The 18,479-nt window shown below is 41.5% G+C and overlaps 2 protein-coding genes across 2 annotated transcripts; one reads left to right on the top strand and one right to left on the bottom strand.

The window, feature by feature from the left end:
* Window positions 1–88: 88 nt before the first annotated feature.
* Window positions 89–4,310, bottom strand: cnot9 (CCR4-NOT transcription complex subunit 9). Its single transcript, XM_086091542.1, has 8 exons — window positions 3,949–4,310; window positions 3,211–3,396; window positions 3,017–3,132; window positions 2,493–2,602; window positions 2,304–2,413; window positions 1,954–2,052; window positions 1,786–1,877; window positions 89–972 (listed from the first exon to the last, which is right to left on the bottom strand). The coding sequence occupies exons 1-8, from the start codon at window positions 3,964–3,966 to the stop codon at window positions 804–806; spliced, it is 900 nt and encodes a 299-aa protein (XP_085947668.1). The 5' UTR covers window positions 3,967–4,310; the 3' UTR covers window positions 89–803.
* On the top strand, window positions 4,167–17,948 carry usp37 (ubiquitin specific peptidase 37). The gene is made up of 24 exons (XM_086091541.1): window positions 4,167–4,514; window positions 5,128–5,351; window positions 6,408–6,558; window positions 6,733–6,824; window positions 7,447–7,559; window positions 7,694–7,771; window positions 7,970–8,058; window positions 8,179–8,275; window positions 9,207–9,362; window positions 9,452–9,583; window positions 10,371–10,494; window positions 10,580–10,836; window positions 10,918–11,035; window positions 11,382–11,461; window positions 11,585–11,743; window positions 11,838–11,891; window positions 12,507–12,660; window positions 12,739–12,958; window positions 14,366–14,535; window positions 14,628–14,688; window positions 15,388–15,503; window positions 15,583–15,652; window positions 16,094–16,232; window positions 17,007–17,948. Exons 2-24 carry the CDS (start codon window positions 5,178–5,180, stop codon window positions 17,089–17,091), a joined length of 2,889 nt encoding a protein of 962 aa, XP_085947667.1. The 5' UTR covers window positions 4,167–4,514; window positions 5,128–5,177; the 3' UTR covers window positions 17,092–17,948.
* Window positions 17,949–18,479: the final 531 nt, after the last annotated feature.

The raw sequence follows: 18,479 nt of genomic DNA, 5'->3' as shown, positions 1-18,479 counted from the left end.
TTTCATGGCGAATCTTTAAAATGGTCATCAAATGTTGACACCATGTCTGCACAGTGCACACGTTAGTTCACACATCGGACCTTTGACATAAAAAGAGAAAATCCTGAAGTTTTATTAATCCAAAATGAACACTTCTATAATTTAAAGTGTGTATGTGTTACATACTGAAAATTGCAAGGGGAAAAAATGGCCAAAAACATTTTGCAAGGGCTGGCAGTTATTGATGTGCTAGGATTTACCTGAATGTTGATATTTGCTATTTACACCAGTACTGAAAGTACAGTATGTACAGTTTTCAACATAACTTTAGTACAAAACGTATAGTCATCTTTTGATCATTCAACCGTAAATCTTACTTCAGAGTGCTAAAAGTGAGGTGGCCAAAAATATGCACAGGATACCTACCCATTAATATATACAGCGCCCCAACCAAGACACATTATACCAATTTCCTGGCTACAAATGTGTATTTTGTGTGCATGTTCCACTTATTTCACAGCCATAATTGAGCATTTCTATGCACATTAAATCTATATTGTGGCCACAGTAGTTGACACCCACATACTCGCGGGACAGCACCCGCAGATTCACATACTGTATTCTCACTTTATTTTTTATTTTTATTTTAATTTTTTTATATAAAACTGTTGTTTGTACATTTCAGCTTGAAAAAAAAAAATGGAGATGAAGAGCCCACAAATGTGAGCTCACCAAATCAAATGGAATCAACTGTAATGGAGCTCTTCACTAGGCAAACAGTCTTAGCACCATATTTGGCCAAAGCGCAAGCAACTCGAGCGGCATCACTGCGGGGCCAACGGGATGCCACGGGCGTCGGTCACCTGGCCCTCCTGGAGGTTTTTCACCAACTGGGCCAGCCAACGCTTGGTGGTGGTGTCGTCCTTCAGCACCTGCGCGAAGGTGCTGTCCTTCAGCTGGTCGGGCAGACACTGACGTAGCGCTTCTCTGGCTCTGAACATACAAAAATGATGACATTGTACTATTGATGTGATGGCTCCTCCTACTGGCAGGTAGCGGTCATATCATCTTCAATGATAAACTCAGCAAAATGACCCAAAAGGTTTAACGTTATTTCAATGTTCTTTGTCCACATTTCTAAACCACCCAGTTGTATTTGTTTCTTAGCAACAGTGCTCATGGGTCAATTGTTCTATGATCAAAATATAATTTCAATGCAAATTCAGATTTGTTGATTTTAGTTAAAAAAAAAAAATAGAATGAGTTACAGTGCAATTGTTTTTAAATACGTTCTTTCTAAAATCTCAATCTGACCTGCAGCAAGACGGTCATTTTGACCTGCAACATAACAGGAGGGTTATTCACTTTGAAATAGAGCTAAACCTGCAGTTATGTTGCCAGGTCAAACTCACCCATTTGGAAATCTCAAAGGATTTAACTTATTCTTATGGGTTTGTTTGTCCTATTGTTAAATAAAATGTACATTTTGTACAGTATAAATTAACAGAATAAAAAAATAGATTTTATGTTATTTCTATATTATTCTTTTTAAAGTGAAAACATAAAACAAGCGGATTATTTTAATCTTCATTCCAATTTTTTGTTTGTTTTTTTTGCCAAAATTTTCGAACTGGTCCAATCAACATCCTTAACCCACATCTTAACATCTTAACCCTTTCTTAATTCTAAAAAATAAAATAAAAATCATCTTGACTAACTCAGTAGTGCTGTGCTGTGTCCAAACTAGGATGTGAACACCGTGAAACCGTACCGGGAAAAGCAAGCAGCCCGTCTTCCGGTACGCACCTGAGATTATCGGAGAGGCGGAGGTAGCATCGAACCACGTGCTTCAGCAGACGCGCCGAAGGCTCTTTGGACAACTGCAACACCATCTTTCCCTGCGGACGCAAGTGTCAACATTGTGAGAGGCGGCACGTCCCGTAGCTTCAGACGGTTACACGGAGTGCCACTCACGAGGATCATGGCCACGTGGGAGAAACGCTCGTACGTCTGGCAGATGTAGGCCAGCCCTGTGTCGTCCAACAGGATCTTTTGCAGGATGAAAGTAGCAACCTATTGGAAAGAATGGAGAAATGAAAGACCAGACACGACCTGAAGCCCAAAAGACATGTAAGGAGATATTATGCTTTTTTTTTTTTTTTTTTTAAACAGTTGAACTCAGACACATTTTCAACTAATTGGCAAATTGTTTGGCACCCTAGACACCAAACTGTTTGAATACAACAATTAACACATCCATATTCCACTACATATCCCCTTTGACAAATCATCTGGTGCATGCAAATGTCTCAATAGTTCAATACCGTCTTGGAGAGTTCACTCCCAGATTCCATAATACGGAGACACAGCGGGATGATTTCAGTCGTGAGGAGGAAGTTGATCACTTCCTGCTCATCCGTTTTGACCAAAGCACCTGTGGCAATGACAAAGGAGGCTCCTTAAGATGCACTGTGCGCCGCCAGACAAATTATGAGGGCTGTAAATGCACGTACCTATGACTCCCAGGCTGGTAAGCCGCAGGTATTCGAACGGGCGCGTTTTGCTGACGGTGTGTAGAAACGGATAGAGGAAAAGGGGAATGTGAGCTGCGAGAAAGGCCGACCTATAGGAGGGTGATAATGGTGAAAGGATTCAAATTAAGTGTTGCATAATTTTATTCACATAACACAACATATGCTGATTAATATTGAGTTTGTGGAATATGAATTACGCAGCAAAATCCACCCACGTTAACTTTCCACCCATCTCAAGGGGCGGCCATTTTGCTACTTGCTTTTGACTGAAAATATCACTTTCGCTCAGGTTATGACCAATCATGGCTCACCCGTTTCCTGAGTTTGGTCATGTGACGCCCGCAAGCTGAGCCTTTCTAGATTTAGGAGTTGTGTTTGGGACTACATGCGTTTTCACTCTGATACACATGCTTGCAAAAAATATTTTCAGGTATGCTAAGGCTGCCAACAAAGACAATTAATTGGTTGGAAGGATCATGAGCATGGCATTTTCCAAGAGTTACCTCGTTTCCGGGTGGGAGGCGACACACTGAAGAAGCGCCAAGGCATTGCACACTCTGTTGGACTGGTGAGCCGTCAGCGTGGGCGGATTTATCGAGGGATAGATGTTCACAATTTCCTAATACGAGACAAGAAACTTAAGTGAGTAAACACAATAGATGAATAAGCCTTCCGTGACATGTAGCTCGATGGATACCTGCAAAAGGGCAGCGATGGTGCCACAGGAGTGCCAGAGCATGGGTGCCAGGTCGGGCACAGATTCCCGTTTCTTGCTGAGTTCCAGCAAGGCGTTCTCTCGGGTCTCAGGGCTGGACAACTCATTGATCCACTGGTAAATCTTCTCCCGGTCTACCTGAGCCAAGGCTGTGACGTTGGTGACAGCCTGTCAAAAGGTGAGATGCCAACAATTAAGTTTTGGTTTTCGCCGTTTACAATTTGACTGGCCAAAAAACAACCTCCTGACTACCAGAGGGCGAAAAAATATAGTCCAATCATTTTTGTTTTTGTTTTTTTTACTTTCCAATCTTTGTAATGTGATTGGAATGCTGAAAACACTGTTGTGTCCGGTACAGTAGACAATGGAACGCCATTTATGTAAAACTGAAGCTTGATGATAGTTTTTTACCCCAAAGAAAATACAAAAAATTACCATAATTATGAGTTTAAGATCAACATTTAACTGTTTTTACTTTGTCGTGCTTCATGGAAGCACAAAGGAAGAATTTACACCTTTATTACATCAAGTTCTAGAGTAATCTTGCCTGCAAGCTGAATTCTCGCGGTATTTGTTCACAAATACTAGGAGAAATACATCTTGTTGGAATATGTGACATTGCGTGCGTGAACACTACCACGGGCTTAATGATTGTCTGGTTACAAATGGGGACATTCATTTAGCACAACAGTTGAATAATTCCACAAAATATATACTTACGGCTCCCGTAGCCAGCATTCTCACAGTCTCAGTGGGAATACAGTAGTCCCAAAAAAATAATAATTCAATGGCAAGTGCGGTTCAAGTTGAGGAAACTGTTACAGCTAACGTTAGCCGCAGCTAGCCGCTAGCAACTCATGTCTTCACACACTGGAACGGAGTGGCGAAAACTACAAACAGTTAAACGTGGCACAACTAAAAGGAAAAAATCCGAAGTCCTGGTTTGTACGCACCGCAAACACCAACAAGACTTTAGATTTTGCGTTATCGTCGCAAAAGAAAAACGCGGAATGCACTTTCGAGTTCTGCAATTTGATGCTAGTAGCAGGTAGCAGCAAGTTAAATATCGCGAGATGTCGTACGCGAACATCGTTCCTATGCGTCACTTCCCGGGTAAATTTTCACGTTCCCGCCATCATCGCACTGCGCTGCTGCGAGTCCTCACCTCTCTGTCAACAAGATTCCATAGAAGGAGCCGGCGGCAAATGCCGGCAAAAGAAACTTTGGCCTCGCAACATCGACGTTTTGATACAGAACGTTCCACGGCGAGCGTAGACCGAAAGCCGGTAAGAACATTTCAAGTTATGCAGTGTAAAATCATGTCCGTGTTTTTTCACCTCGCCAAAATGACAAGCAGGCAAATTAGCCTGCTAGCCACGTTAGCTTTACTAGCCGACCCGCTAATGTAATGTCGGCCTTCCTCCGTCCATCCATTCGTCGTCGCTTGTCGCCGAGAGAACGACATTTCCCCCCAAATGGACAACTCTGCCCAGTTCTCATGAATTGAAATGCTTTCTAGTAATAAGTGTCTATTGGTACAAAATAAGCTAAGCGAGAGCTTGATTAGCGGTTCGGTCGTCTTTTCGCTCAGCTTTCGTGCAGCGGTCAGAGTGGAGCGTGTGGCCAGCCGTCATGCTAGTTAAAAAAAAACAAAAAAACGTTGTGAGACTTGTTAAGAGTATATTCTTGTTAATTTGACATTCACTTCGAATCCCGTGGCATTTATTTATTGGTTTTTATTTTTCGGAAGTATGTCACATGTTCGAATGTGTTAGCGGCTATGCTACCTCGTTGTGACTTGAACTGCGGCTTCCATTGATTTGTATGGTGACTTAATTTTGCACGAGTTGAGCAAGCGTCCTTAAAATGTGGTTTTTGATGTGTTTTCTCCCCACATAGGCTTCGATTGATCTTTAACCTCCAAAGTGCAACGACGGGATCGTTAAGCCATGGCCACCCTCGTGCCCAAATTATCCAGTGGCGGTGTTGTGAAGATGCGCTACACCAGCATAGAAATCGGCGTCTCGCGATGGAAGGAAGGAACTTTTGAGATACTGGAAAAGGACAACAAAGTTAGTCTATGCCTGAGATTCAACTCTGGCGGGGCAGGCAAAACCTTCCAGGTAATATTGAAACAACTTTCGGTGTTTCCCACCAACCATGTTAACTAGAGATTAGCGATATCCAAACATCACGATACAAAACTTATCACGATATTGTGGGGAGGGCAGAATCTGTACAATTTTGTACATTACAGGAATGCATATAAACAACCTACAGTCTCTAATAACACTTAATATTGAGGCACTTACTTCCTAATGCAAGCACAACACATTGAGTTCCTCCACATATTGACTCGATTCACAAGCATATTACGTTCCTCTTCGTCTGACCCTTAGTGTTGATTTTAGATATTGACAGTTCTTTCACCCTCTTGCAAAAAGCACTTGCCTTGTCTGATTAGTGGCACAGGTGAGTTGTCGCGCAAGAGGATATCGACTTCGCCACTGTGGGTGAGATGGCAGTTCAAACCCGTTTCTGCTGTCTCAATCAGTGATGAGACAATCGTCTGATGGGGATTAAAAAAAAAAGTGGATTTGCTTTGTCGTGTCGCTTAATATTGAGGCACTTACTTCCTAATGCAAGCACAACACATTGAGTTCCTCCACACATTGACTCGATTCACAAGCATATTACGTTCCTCTTCATCTGACCCTTAGCGTTGATTTTAGATATTGAAGGGCCAAAACATGCCTTGTGAAAATTAAACTGCACTATAAAAGTAGCCACCAGAGGGTGCTACAACTGCACAAGTAGAAATCAAGCTGACTTTTGTAACGTGCTGCTTTTAATAACGTGACATGATGGCGATGATACATTGTAGCAGTTTTAATATCACAATATTGCCGTTATCGTTATATCCCTAATGACTTTAGGCGAGAGACTTGGGGTTCACCCTGGATTGACTGCAGACTGTCTACTAAAAGCCAAATTGTGTAACAGTTTGTTTAATCAATCTTTATTATGGTCCAGATTGTGTAGTTTAAACCATGTCATAAACAAGGAATCGTTAAATGCAATAAAATAATAGGCTCTTATCACCCAACAGGAAATTACTTATTAATTGCAATTAATGAAAATGTAAAACTGAAATGGAAACATTGTTTTCTCACCCGCAGCTGAATCAGAACGTGAAGAAAGTCACATTCAGCGTGAACCGAATCATACTGCTTTTGAAAGACAAAAACGTGATCACATTGGACCAGATGTCTTCCACTTTGGCCAGGAAGACTAATGACTACCTGGAGAAGCTGATGCAAGGAAAAACAAGTAATTGCCTCCTTTTTGATATACGTTACCGTTCCGATACCTGGTGTGTCTATCATAATCAATCACTAAAACATTATTGGAATGAAAGCAGTAGCTGAGGTGTCAAGGAATTCGGCGGTGTCTTGTTAAATCTGCAAAATGTGCTTCTGCTAAGATTCTTCTTATCGTTCTAAGGTGTTTTAAAATCATCCCATGGAAGTGTAAACTTCAGTCTGCCGACTCGACGATCACTGAAAAATGAAATCCATCCTTCTGGAGAAAGACAGGTGAGCAATAGCATTTCAAATATAAGCAATTAAATTTTGGTAGTAATTGAAATCTGTTGTACTCCCAGTGTTTCCTACAGGACTTTTTGCAGTGGTGGATATTTTTTAGCACAGGGGGTTAGCAACCTTTTGAAACCGAGAGCCACTTTTCGTGTATTGATCCATACGAAGGGCTGCCATATTGATACACATTTCTGGACTTATATATTTGCCCGTGTTGATGATTTCTCACACTAATTATCAACAATGATAAATATCTTTATGCAATCCTGTTTCTATAAATCTCTGCATTTACGTTTCCACGTGGTAACTTAAACAAAATTCTCAGGAGAAAACAATGTCCCATCACTGCTGAGCTACTTATAGAACAGGGCCGCTGTCTTGTGGCTATCTGCTTCCCGCAGGCACCATTTTGGTGACCATCTTTGTTTTTTATTATTATTAACTCAACTTGCAAATATACTTTTGGAGTACATGATTTGTTTATGTTGCACATGTTGATTACGCTTCACGCTGTAAAAAATAAATATATATATACTTTTGATGTTTAAAATGGGTCAGTTTGACCCACAATGTAAAGAGAGGGTTCAAGCTGAAGATCCAGACTTTGCACCTCTTGCAGACAACAAGGCGTCAGAGTGCCGAGGGACGGGAGGACCCTACGTCGCGTAAGCCTCTGGGCAGCCCGAGCAGAGCGGCCTCCACGCCTACTCGAACCGGACTTTCCGAGAACCGGTATGATGGACATTTGCTTAGCTTTGGATGTTGGCTCTTGGGATGGAACCAACTGTTTTCTTTGTGTCGAAAATAAGAACCCAAATATTAATTTGAATCATTTCAGAATCTTCTTTTCGGCACTCTTTTTCCAGGAGTGAAAAGAGAAAGCGACTCCTTACCTCTGAAAATGACTTGACTGAGGACTACCCCAAGGAAAATGATTCCTCCAGGTAAAACTCATCCACATTAGATTGAGTCTTAACTATCCATTGCAACAACAACAAAAAAGAAGCCTTTTTTATGCTATACAATAGTCTATGGCATTTCCCATTATGTGTTACCATAAAGCTAGCAATCGTACAAACATGACAGGAGGGTTAAAGCAATCTGTGTTCAACTGTATTTTTATTTATTTGTTTTCTTCCCAGCAACAACAAAGCCACTTCAGACCCATCTAGGAAGTTTTTACTGAGTTGCAAAGACAAACTGAAGCAGGCAGAGGACAACCGCAGTTTAGGTAAAACCCCCAGCACTGCCATCTTGATATAATCTATTCAGTGTCATGTGAAGTATTTCAATGCTGCTGTTGTACAATATTTTTCAGCAGCATTTTTTTTTTTTTATCCCTTCCTCTCAGCTCCTCTTGGTTCAACTACTCCCCTCCAACCAACTTCATTCTACGGCAGTCGAGCTATGAGCAAGGACTACAGCCAGAGCCACTCCTTTTCAGACAGGTCAGCTCTGCGTGTGTCGTGCTGAAATAAAGTGTCTCCATTAATTTGACATTGCAGTTCAGCAAATTAGATTGAATGGGTTTAATGTTGAAAACTTACCCCCCCCCCCCCCCCCCCGAAATTTTATTTTGATTGATCAAAAATTCCAAAATCGATTTTAGCACTTAATTTTGCATAGCTTCACAAATGATAAGAAAAGAGTTTGTGAAATTGTCATTGTCCTTTTATTAAGTAAACAGGAGGCAGGATAAGCACTTTGAGAATAATGAGAGATTAGGTCTGGAAAACAATTTGTCTTTTGGGTTTCTTTACATTTGTAGCTTCAAATAAACACACGTCTAACAGAGCAGTCTACAAGAGAGTGCTCAGTAAGATCTCATGGGAAGATTCTTTATTGATGCCCGGTTAGGTTTTGGGAGGAGAAAGGGGGATGGTCAGCTAGACAGGAAAGCAAGCAATCTGTTCCCAGCAGGCTTATCAGTCAAGGTCACTTAAGTATTGCTTCATGTACAAGAAGGGAAAAGTCCACAGTACAGTATAAACTTATGTTAATATATGCTACTTAGGCGAGCTCATACTGTGTATATATAAAAAAAAAAAAACACACACACACCAACAGGCAGTTATTATTCGTCCCATGCAACTGGTGCCACCAAGCCACGGATAACTTGATAATAGAGTGAGTGAGGAACACTAAAACAAAACAAACAAAAGAGGATGTGGTTATAATTAACATCGTAGATTTAATAAGTGCAAAGGCATGCTTTAGTACAGAAGTGTACTGTCATTCTTGATCCGTGTGGTATTTTGGACAAAAGTGTGTCACATATTGCTGCTGGTGACTGTTAAATAGTGAAAAAAATCAAATCAAGCACAATGTGTCCTTTAAAACTTGAATGCAGTAAAAGCGGTGACATTCCCCACATCTCAGGCCATCAAGTACTTCGATGACACCCGCAGCCAAACGCAGCCTCCTGCAGCCTTACCACTCAACTCCTTCCAAGAAAGTCCGACCCTCCGTGGATTACGGCGGTTGGAACAAGCAGAGGCCCTCGGCTCCGGCCCAGTCGCAGCCTCCCTTGCAAGGGTAACAGTTTAGTTTCTTGTCAATGAGAGGCCACCCTTGCTGGTGAGTTTTTCTGACAAAGTGCTGTCCGATCTGTAATTGGTTGACAGATTTTCAAATTTGGGCAACACTTGCTACATGAACGCTATTCTGCAGTCGCTCTTCAGCCTCCCGTCCTTCTCCAATGACATGCTGAGGCAGAGCATCCCTTGGAAGAAGGTGCCCGTCAATGCGTTGCTCAGGTAGTCAAACAACACGCTTCGTCAACTGGGCTAATTTTTATGTTGTCTCGATCGTCTTACAAGCCAGTAGGATGGAATTCTATGACTGGATTTACACTGCCTGATAATTTCACACTTGATGAGTTGGCGGGCCCTGCAATATGTAGAAGTAGGGCCACACTGAGAAAGAAAAGAAAAAAAAAACATAGGGTAATTACACTATAACATTACATTTTAAGATATCTTACAAGGAGTTTATTAAATGAGATCACAGATTGTGCAAACTTCCCACATTTTGCCACAGACTAATAGAATACGACATAATTTCATGTTTAAAAAAAAAATTGTGGATAAGAAAAGTACAGTTATTTTACCCTCTTGCAAAAAGCACTTGCCTTGTCTGATCAGTGGCACAGGTGAGTTGTCGTGCAAGAGGATATCGACTTCGCCACTGTGGGTGAGATGGCAGTTCAACCCCGTTTCTGCTGTCTCAATCAGTGATGAGACAATCGTCTGCTTGAAAACTTGAATTAAATTTTTGTGCCATTAATCAATTCCAGGCCCCCAAAACACCGTTTTTGAAGAAAAATTAATTTAACCACTTACTGCCTCCCTAAAAATTTAATTTGGAATTTAATGTTTGTGGAGTTTTTATCATGTCCTTGATATTTATAAAAAATGCTGTTCCATAATTGATCTCGGATTGAATTGAAGTGAACTCTTGTGAATCAAAATGGAATTGATTGAGAAAATTAGAATCGATGCCCAACCCTAACTGGTTGTGATGTGCCCGTATTGGTACGTCCAGGCGTTTCGCTCATCTTCTGACCAAGAAGGACGTGGGCTGCCCGGAAACGCAAAAGGACCTGTTGAGGAAAGTGAAAAGTGCCATCTCGTCTACTGCCGAGCGCTTTTCTGGAAATATGCAGAATGTAAGATGCGGAAACCATAAAAGATAAACAAATGATTTTCGCAAGTCAGTTTTGTTTGAACAAAATCGTGTCGCTTCATCACCAGGACGCTCACGAGTTCCTCAGCCAGTGTCTGGACCAGCTGAAAGACGACGTAGAGAAAATGAACAAAAGCTGCACCAGTGAAACATCTGCGTCCTCGTCATCTTCATCGGCAATGTGTGAGAGTAGCCACGAGACGACGGAACACTCGCCGGTGTCCAAGACGGACCCCAGCGAAGAAGCCGACACCTCTCGCATCTACACCTGCCCCGTGGCTGTTAACATGGAGTTCGAAGTGCAGCACACCATCACCTGCAAATGGCGAGGCCCCGTCGCTTGGCTGATCATATGGATGCTGCTAAAAAATTGAGGAAGCCCATGGTAACAAGTCAATTTTTGCAGGTGCGGCGAAGTGGTGACCAAACGTGAGCAGTTCAACGACCTGTCCATCGACCTACCTCGCAGAAAGAAGACCCTCCCGCTTCGATCAATCCAGGATTCCCTCGATCTTTTTTTCAGGGTGATTCAACTTTGACACATTTCTGTACTCTGTTTCAAAAACACTTGAAATTTTCCATCATAACAATCCTGTGGTATGCGTGTATAAAAAAAAAATATTATTATGGAAACACCACCTCTTGTTGTTGGTGCGAGCAGTCTGATAAATGCTATTCATTAACCTGCCTGTGGCATTTCCTATTGTGTGTTAGCGTGAAGCTAGTAGACTTAAAGGCAAAGTGATGATGTGATGGTTTTCAATACAAAACACGGAGATGGACGAAAACCTCCCCAAAAGATAAAAACTCATCTTAAATCCCACGTAATCATTTGAAACACAAGTGTAAAAGAATGTTTTCCTTTTGCAGTTGGAGGAAATTGAATATTCGTGTGAGAAATGCAACGGAAAAGCGGCTACGGTTACACACAAATTCAGCAAATTACCCAGGTAACTGGCAGTACACACCAAAGACTTGGAATCTTGTGTTATAATTAGTATAAAAATATAGTCAACACAAAAGTCAAAAGTTTTTTTTTCTCTAATAGATGTTTTATTTATTTCCCCCTGCAGAGTGCTCATCCTCCACCTGAAAAGGTACAGTTTCAATGCTCAGCTGTCTCTGAACAGCAAGCTTGGCCAACAGGTGGTGATACCCCGCTACCTGACCCTACTGTCACATTGCACTGACTCCACTCGGCCCCCCATCGCTCTTGGCTGGAGTTCCCAAGCGTAAGACCACCAGATCCTTTTTGTTTTTCTACCTCCCTATTTAAATGAAAAATAATGTTTTTTTTTTTTGTTTTCTTCTCTTTTGTTTTTGAAGGTCCAGAGCACTCAAAACCTTACAGTCACTCAATGCGTCCACAACACCTCTCCGGTAAATTATGATCATAAGTTGTAACCCCCTTTCTCTTTATATACAGTTTTTAGATAGAGGGAGTCCTCAAGTTACGTCCGAGTTCCGTTCCTACACTGGCGATGTAACCTGAATTTTGACTTAAGTCAGATTTCACTGGTAAAGTCGATATTTACATCAAAAATACTTTGCACAATAATTTTTAAAAACGTATTTGTGCGACCTGGAAGAGCCAATAACCGAGAACCAATCATTTAATGTTGCCGCACGGACATTAATTGCTGACGGACTGCAGAGCGGCGCTATTTCAAACTTAAACTCGGAAATGTGAGCCGACCTGCTCGATGGACGTCCGTTGCTGGAGGTAACAACACAACTTTGAATAAATTTAACATGGCGTAATTACTGTGGGAAATTAACAAAAAAGAAGGCGCTACGGAGGATGCACGGCCACCGTGAAGTCGAAACGACGTAGGTCGCGTACGACGTAACTCGAAGACCTCCTGTACTCTAGTATCAATGTCGTATTGATTTAATATATATATATATATATTATAGCAGATTTTCTGTTTGTAACGTTGTTCTCTGCGTGTGCCATGTTAAATGTAATTAGAACCTGATGGCTGTGCGTTATAGGAAGGTCGGAGGGAAGTCTGTCAATTCCAACAACACATCTGCGCTAGTGGACTCGGATAGCGAAGAGGAGCTAATCGGAAGGTTGAGCGCCGGCAGCAGACAACGAATCAGCACCTCTCTGCCGGAAGAAGACGAACGACCAGAAGACGTGAAGGTTTCCTGGAAATACTCATTTTGTTTTTTTTTTCTTTTGTTTTTTTCCCACCTTCAATGCAGTTTTTGATGTTTTTAGCGGGTCGTGCCTATGGATCCGGCAGACTTCAGCGGGATAAATGACGATGAAATGTTAGAGGCCGTGCTGGAGATCAGTCGGCAGGAGGCCAGCCTCACCACTCCGTCGGCCCTGGATGACGAGCCGACGAGCAGTCCGGACACGGGCTTCGGGGACACTGATGCCCATGAACTGGCCTACCACACGGAGATGATGAATACAGACAGTAAACAGCCTGCAGGTATGCGTGAGCGTAAAAAAAACACTTATTTTTTTCTCAATGCAATACAGGATTGCAGATCGTGCAAACTCACAGACCCACCACTGCTCACAATATGTTATGTAACTACTTATTTTCTATGAAAATATATTTTGGGTGTGGATATTGTAAAATTTTATAAAATATACATTTCTGCACCGTTTTTTTTTTTAGCTTCTTGTGTCACTGTTGGGTCCATATTTGATATAATATATATATATATATAATAGAAGTATAAACATGTTTAAATATATTTAACTCATTCACTCCCAGCCATTTTCACTAAAACAATCCCCTTCACTCCTGGCTGTTTTACTGGATTTTGACTGATTTTGCGCGGCCCACATAATATTGTGTTCTATTGCTATCAAAACATGAAACCCACCCAAAGAAAGATTGAAGTATTTATTTTCATCAAAAAAAATAGTATATTTCTAACTGTTTCCGTTTTGCATAAATTAGAATATAGCTAAGTTTCATCATTATTCACAAATGTATTTAGAAATAAGAGTAAATGAGGAAGGGAGGGTTCAACGTGGTCCTGGTTCATTTCCTATGCTCTGCTGCCACCTGCTGGCCGTTTGTGTAATAACTACCATTTCTTTAAAACCGTCTTTGGGACACTTAAAACATTTAAAATAGAACATATTCATATGTTTTTGTGAGCAAATGAGTTAATATAGTCAAAGGATTTCACGTACAAGGTCACCGTAAGTTTGATATTTGTTACACATTAGATTTTTTTTTTGAGTTTAAACTGGAGTAGGGTCAATTTGACCTGCAACATTTGTTGCTTTCGAGTCATTTTGAGCTTATTTGCCACAATGTTTACTAGCATAAACAGATTTTCCCCTCATATAACAAGCACAGTTGAAAATTCATGCATGTTTTATTTACTTTTGTTTTTGCCACATTCTTACATAATTTCAATATATATTTTTACTAGTGAATAGCAAAAGTGCAGTTCTTTCACCCTCTTGCAAAAAGCACTTGCCTTGTCTGATTAGTGGCACAGGCGAGTTGTCGCGCAAGAGGATATCGACTTCGCCACTGTGGGTGAGATGGCAGTTCAAACCCGTTTCTGCCGTCTCAATCAGTGATGAGACAATCGTCTGCTGGGGATTAAAAAAAAGAAGTGGATTTGCTTTGTCATGTCACAGTTAAACTCAACTTTTTGCATATATTCCGCCACTTTTTCAACATGTTTTCTTTTCCGTCCACCAATATAATAGCGGTTGCTTGACAAATTTAATTTAATTTGTGTGCCATTAATCAATACCTGTTTTGAAAGGAAAAAAGCATTTGAGCCTCAACATAATGTAACAAGAAGGTTCATTCAGTGTTTTTGACTGGAGAGGCTTACGTCGTGTATCACTTACCTGTATTTAGACGCGTTGGATTCCTTGGACTTGACCATGGACGAGAACAAGGAGAACCAAACCCCGGAGAGCTCGCAGGGGCAACAGGGGGAAATCGATTGGGTCCAGCAGTACAGCCTGGATCAGGAGAGAGAAGATCAGGAGTTGCAGCAGGCGCTGGCCCAAAGCCTCAAGGAGCATGTACGTCTTTTTTAACGTTGAATGATTGTTTCTACTGTTTATGCAAGTGGACTGCTAATCTGTTGTCTTGTTTGTGCCACATTTGCATCCAGGAAGCCCAAGAGATGAGAGAAGCGGATGATCTGAAGAGGGCCACGGAGCTCAGCTTGCAAGGTGGGAACTGTCGATTCATTTCGGTGGGTGCGTGCGCGCGCCTGACACTTGCATAACAACTACAAAATAAGGGCATAAAACGTGTAATGCTCAAGGTGAGAGTTCTTAGAAGAGACCTATGTGGAGGTTGCAGGTGGACCTCTTCCTCTGTGGCCTCCTTAGCCTTTGATCTACAAAATGGCGGACCTTTACCCAGTCTAGCTGACAAGTCTTGGGTGGAGAAACTTCACATGGCGCTATTATGTAAATTAGCCCAAATGTACAAGCACAGTTGAAGACTCGTGCATGTTTTGTTTACTAGCGTTAGACTTGTAGAATACATCATTTCAATATATATTTTTAAGAGTGAATGGCAAAAGTGCAGTTCTTTCACCCTCTTGCAAAAAGCACTTACCTTGTCTGATTAGTGGCACAGGCGAGTTGTCGCGCAAGAGGATATCGACTTCGCCACTGTGGGTGAGATGGCAGTTAGAACCCGTTTCTGCCGTCTCAATCAGTGATGAGATAATCGTCTGCTGGGGATTAAAAAAAAGAAGTGGATTTGCTTTGTCATGTCGCTCCTATGTAAATTAGACCAAATGTATAGTGACACACAATGTATGAATATCCAGAATGACTAAAAAAATGTACAGGGGCACTGCAGAGATCTATTTATTTGTAAACAAGCCATCTAATAGTCTATTTTCCGTTATGTCCCAGAGTTCAACAACTCTTTGCCTGAGCTCATGTGTTCGGATGACGATTCCGGCAACGAAGATGTGCTCGACATGGAGTACACAGAAGCTGAAGCCGAGAACCTCAAGAGGAACGCTGAGGTAGCTCGCACCTTTCTGTCGTCTTCTTAACAACATGAGGGATATGATTTCTGAAGACGCCGTCACCTCTCATCCACAGTGCGGAGACTTGGCCAATTCTTTTCGGCTCATCAGTGTCGTCAGCCACATCGGGAGCAGCTCCTCCTCTGGTGAGAGCCTCACTGGGTTTGATGTTGCCCCAAATGTTATTTTGGATTGTCTGGTCCAAACTTGAAAACACCAGTGCCAGTGAGATGGATGCTCAATGATTTCGCCACAAAAAAAGTGGTCCGCCTCACTTGGAATGCATTTTTAGCCTAAATTTGAAGCAAAAAAGCAGTAAGGCGGCCATTATGATCATTCAAAATATACATAACCATTTCAATCAATATTTAGTGTTACTTTCATACATAGCAGCACTATTGTCACTTGCAACTAATTTCCCCCCAAGCCCTTTTGTGATTATCTCCCCTGATGCAACAAGCTCGGCATTTGAAAAGAATCATTTAAAGCGATAACATAGAATTTCGATTGGGGGGGGGGCAGTGCTGTGATGACATTAGAGATGCACTCTTAAGAGGAGACTTAACGAGCGTGTCCGGTCTGGTCAGGACATTACATCAGCGACGTGTACGACATGAAGAAGCAGTCGTGGCTGACGTACAACGACCTGGATGTGTCGCGCACGCAGGAGGCGTCCGTCCAGCGAGAGCGCGACCGCAGCGGATACATCTTCTTCTACATGCACAAGTGAGTCGGCGTGTTTGAACATTTCTTGCTGCTGTCGAGCAGTTTTGAGCTTTTTTGCGAGCTGACCGTTTACAAGCATTCGCGGATTTTCCCTAGGAAAACAAGCACAGTTGAAGACTCGTGCATGTTTTGTTTACTAGCGTTAGACTTGTAGAATACATCATTTCAATATATATTTTTAAGAGTGAATAGCAAAAGCGCAGTTCTTTCACCCTCTTGCAAAAAGCACTTGCCTTGTCTGATTAGTGGCACAGGCGAGTTGTCGCGCAAGAGGATATCGACTTCGCCACTGTGGGTGAGATGGCAGTTCAAACCCGTTTCTGCCGTCTCAATCAGTGATGAGACAATCGTCTGCTGGGGATAAAAAACGCGGATTTGCGTCGTCTTCTGTCAGCTAAACTCAAGTTTCGTATATATTCCGCCACTTTCTCAACATGTTTTCTATTCTGTCCACCAATATACAGTGGTAGCTTGATTTTAATAAAGAAAAAATTAATTTGTCGTGTATTTGACTGTTACATTCAAAAAACAACTGGAAGTGCATCGCCGACTGGGGCTGTCACACGCAAGGGCATTACAGTAGCTTAATTGCTCCTTTTTGTTTTTCTTTTAATTCTCACTTGACTTGTAAGTTAAGGTCACGCTGGATTTTAAAACTAGACACCTTAAAGCTGACGTAGCATCCATTTGTGTTGCCGTCAACCACAGCGGCTCGAACATGTGCCTTAGATTGAGGCGTTTACTTGCATCAATTAATTGTCTTCTTCTCCTCAGGGACGTGTTTGAGCAGCTGTCCGAAATGGAGAAGGCGCCCGGCGGTGTCTCAGACTTGGGCAGAAATGTCTTGCAGCCCCTCTGAGCTCCACCGTCCACAAAGCAGCCTGAACGTAACTAGACTTGTGTCTTATTTACTACTGATTGCCCTTCTCCTCCACTTTCAATTTTGGCACTTGTTTTCTACAAAACGGAACAGACACGCAACCATCCTGTGGCGGACGCAGTTAAATGTTCGGTTGAACACATTTGCCTTGGTGTTTTGGGGTCTCCGGTTCTTCTTTGCTACGGTTTTTATTAACTGTTTTGTAAACTCACCGAAACACCACTGGGCGCTTCATAAATGATATGTTTTTCTCCCTTTGTTTGTTTTATAAAGTAAATACAAAAATGACTATGTTGGATGATAAGCTATTATTTAGAGTGTAGAGGGTTGCTGTATTTAGCGGGTACAGTTGGTGCAATATCCTGTTTGGCACAATTCAAGCTTTTTGTGACCCCCTCCCTCGTTTTTCTCGAGCTGCTGTTTGTGCTTTATCCCTGTTAACAAGCTCCAGCAAAACAAAACAAAATCCCTTTTTGTGTTACGTTTTGATCGTGTGCCTCGAGAAGTATTTTATAAATGTTATGTATGATCTCTACTTTTGTCCCCAACCATCCAAAATTTTTGTCAAATGTAACAATTTTTATAGTCTGAGTTTTTTCTATTTATTGCAACTTGGTGTTATCTTTCCTGACTGAACAGTGAAGATGCGGAACACCAGTGAAGTGAAATCTGTTACATTTAAGTCAAACCATCTTTTTTTTTTTGCTAAGAAAATAGCTCGTGTTTTCAACATGGCACCATCCTGGAATTGGTTCAGTTTCCTGTCCAGCCTCCATGCTCAACCTGGCATAATTATTACAGCAGACTTTGACAATAAAATACAATGAGCATAGAAATGGGTTTTCAAGTGTTTAATGAACTGAACACACACCAAAATGCAATCTCAATACAAAATGTCTCCAAAATACAGCAGATGTTGCATTTTAACTCGTTACATCTGTTTCTCAGGAACAGCAAACCTGCTCTTGGGTCTGGCCTGGTGTGTGTTGAACCCTCTTTTTATGTTGCGAGTCAAATTGGCCCATTTAAATGCAAAAGAAATGTGTAGAGGCAGAAGGAAATGTTACTAATCCACAACACTTGCTACTTTTAAAATCCATTTTGGATTGGGTCAATTTGACCCACAAGTCCCTTATTATGGGTCATAACTTTCTCTTGGCCAGGACTCCTTTGAAAAATATATGCGGATCTCAATGGGATTTTCCTGGTTAAATAATGGTTAATATATATAGTCAAATGATACTTATGCCACTTGCAAGCGTCTTAAAAATTTTAAACTTTAAAATTGAACTTTGGCGTTTGAAACATATACTATACCTATATAATGTCATATATTTGCATTTGACTAATAACGATTGGCAAAGACT

Source organism: Leptonotus elevatus, chromosome 12 (assembly GCF_054856555.1).
Source record: "Leptonotus elevatus isolate MCC_2025b chromosome 12, RoL_Lele_1.0, whole genome shotgun sequence".
In the NCBI taxonomy this organism is placed as follows: Eukaryota; Metazoa; Chordata; class Actinopteri; order Syngnathiformes; family Syngnathidae; genus Leptonotus; species Leptonotus elevatus.
The sequence above is the reverse complement of the archived record's forward strand: the minus strand, read 5'-3'. Positions and strand labels throughout refer to the sequence as shown.

Coding starts and splice junctions, on each gene's coding strand:
- cnot9 (XM_086091542.1), bottom strand. Junction 3,133..3,210: donor CCATCGCTGCCCTTTTGCAG/GTATCCATCGAG, acceptor GTCTCGTATTAG/GAAATTGTGAACATCTATCC. Junction 2,603..3,016: donor GCCTCCCACCCGGAAACGAG/GTAACTCTTGGA, acceptor ACCCTCCTATAG/GTCGGCCTTTCTCGCAGCTC.
- usp37 (XM_086091541.1), top strand. CDS start 5,178: ATGGCCACCCTCGTGCCCAAATTATCCAGTGGCGGTGTTGTGAAGATG. Junction 8,059..8,178: donor AGAGGACAACCGCAGTTTAG/GTAAAACCCCCA, acceptor CCTTCCTCTCAG/CTCCTCTTGGTTCAACTACT. Junction 14,689..15,387: donor CACGGAGCTCAGCTTGCAAG/GTGGGAACTGTC, acceptor GTTATGTCCCAG/AGTTCAACAACTCTTTGCCT.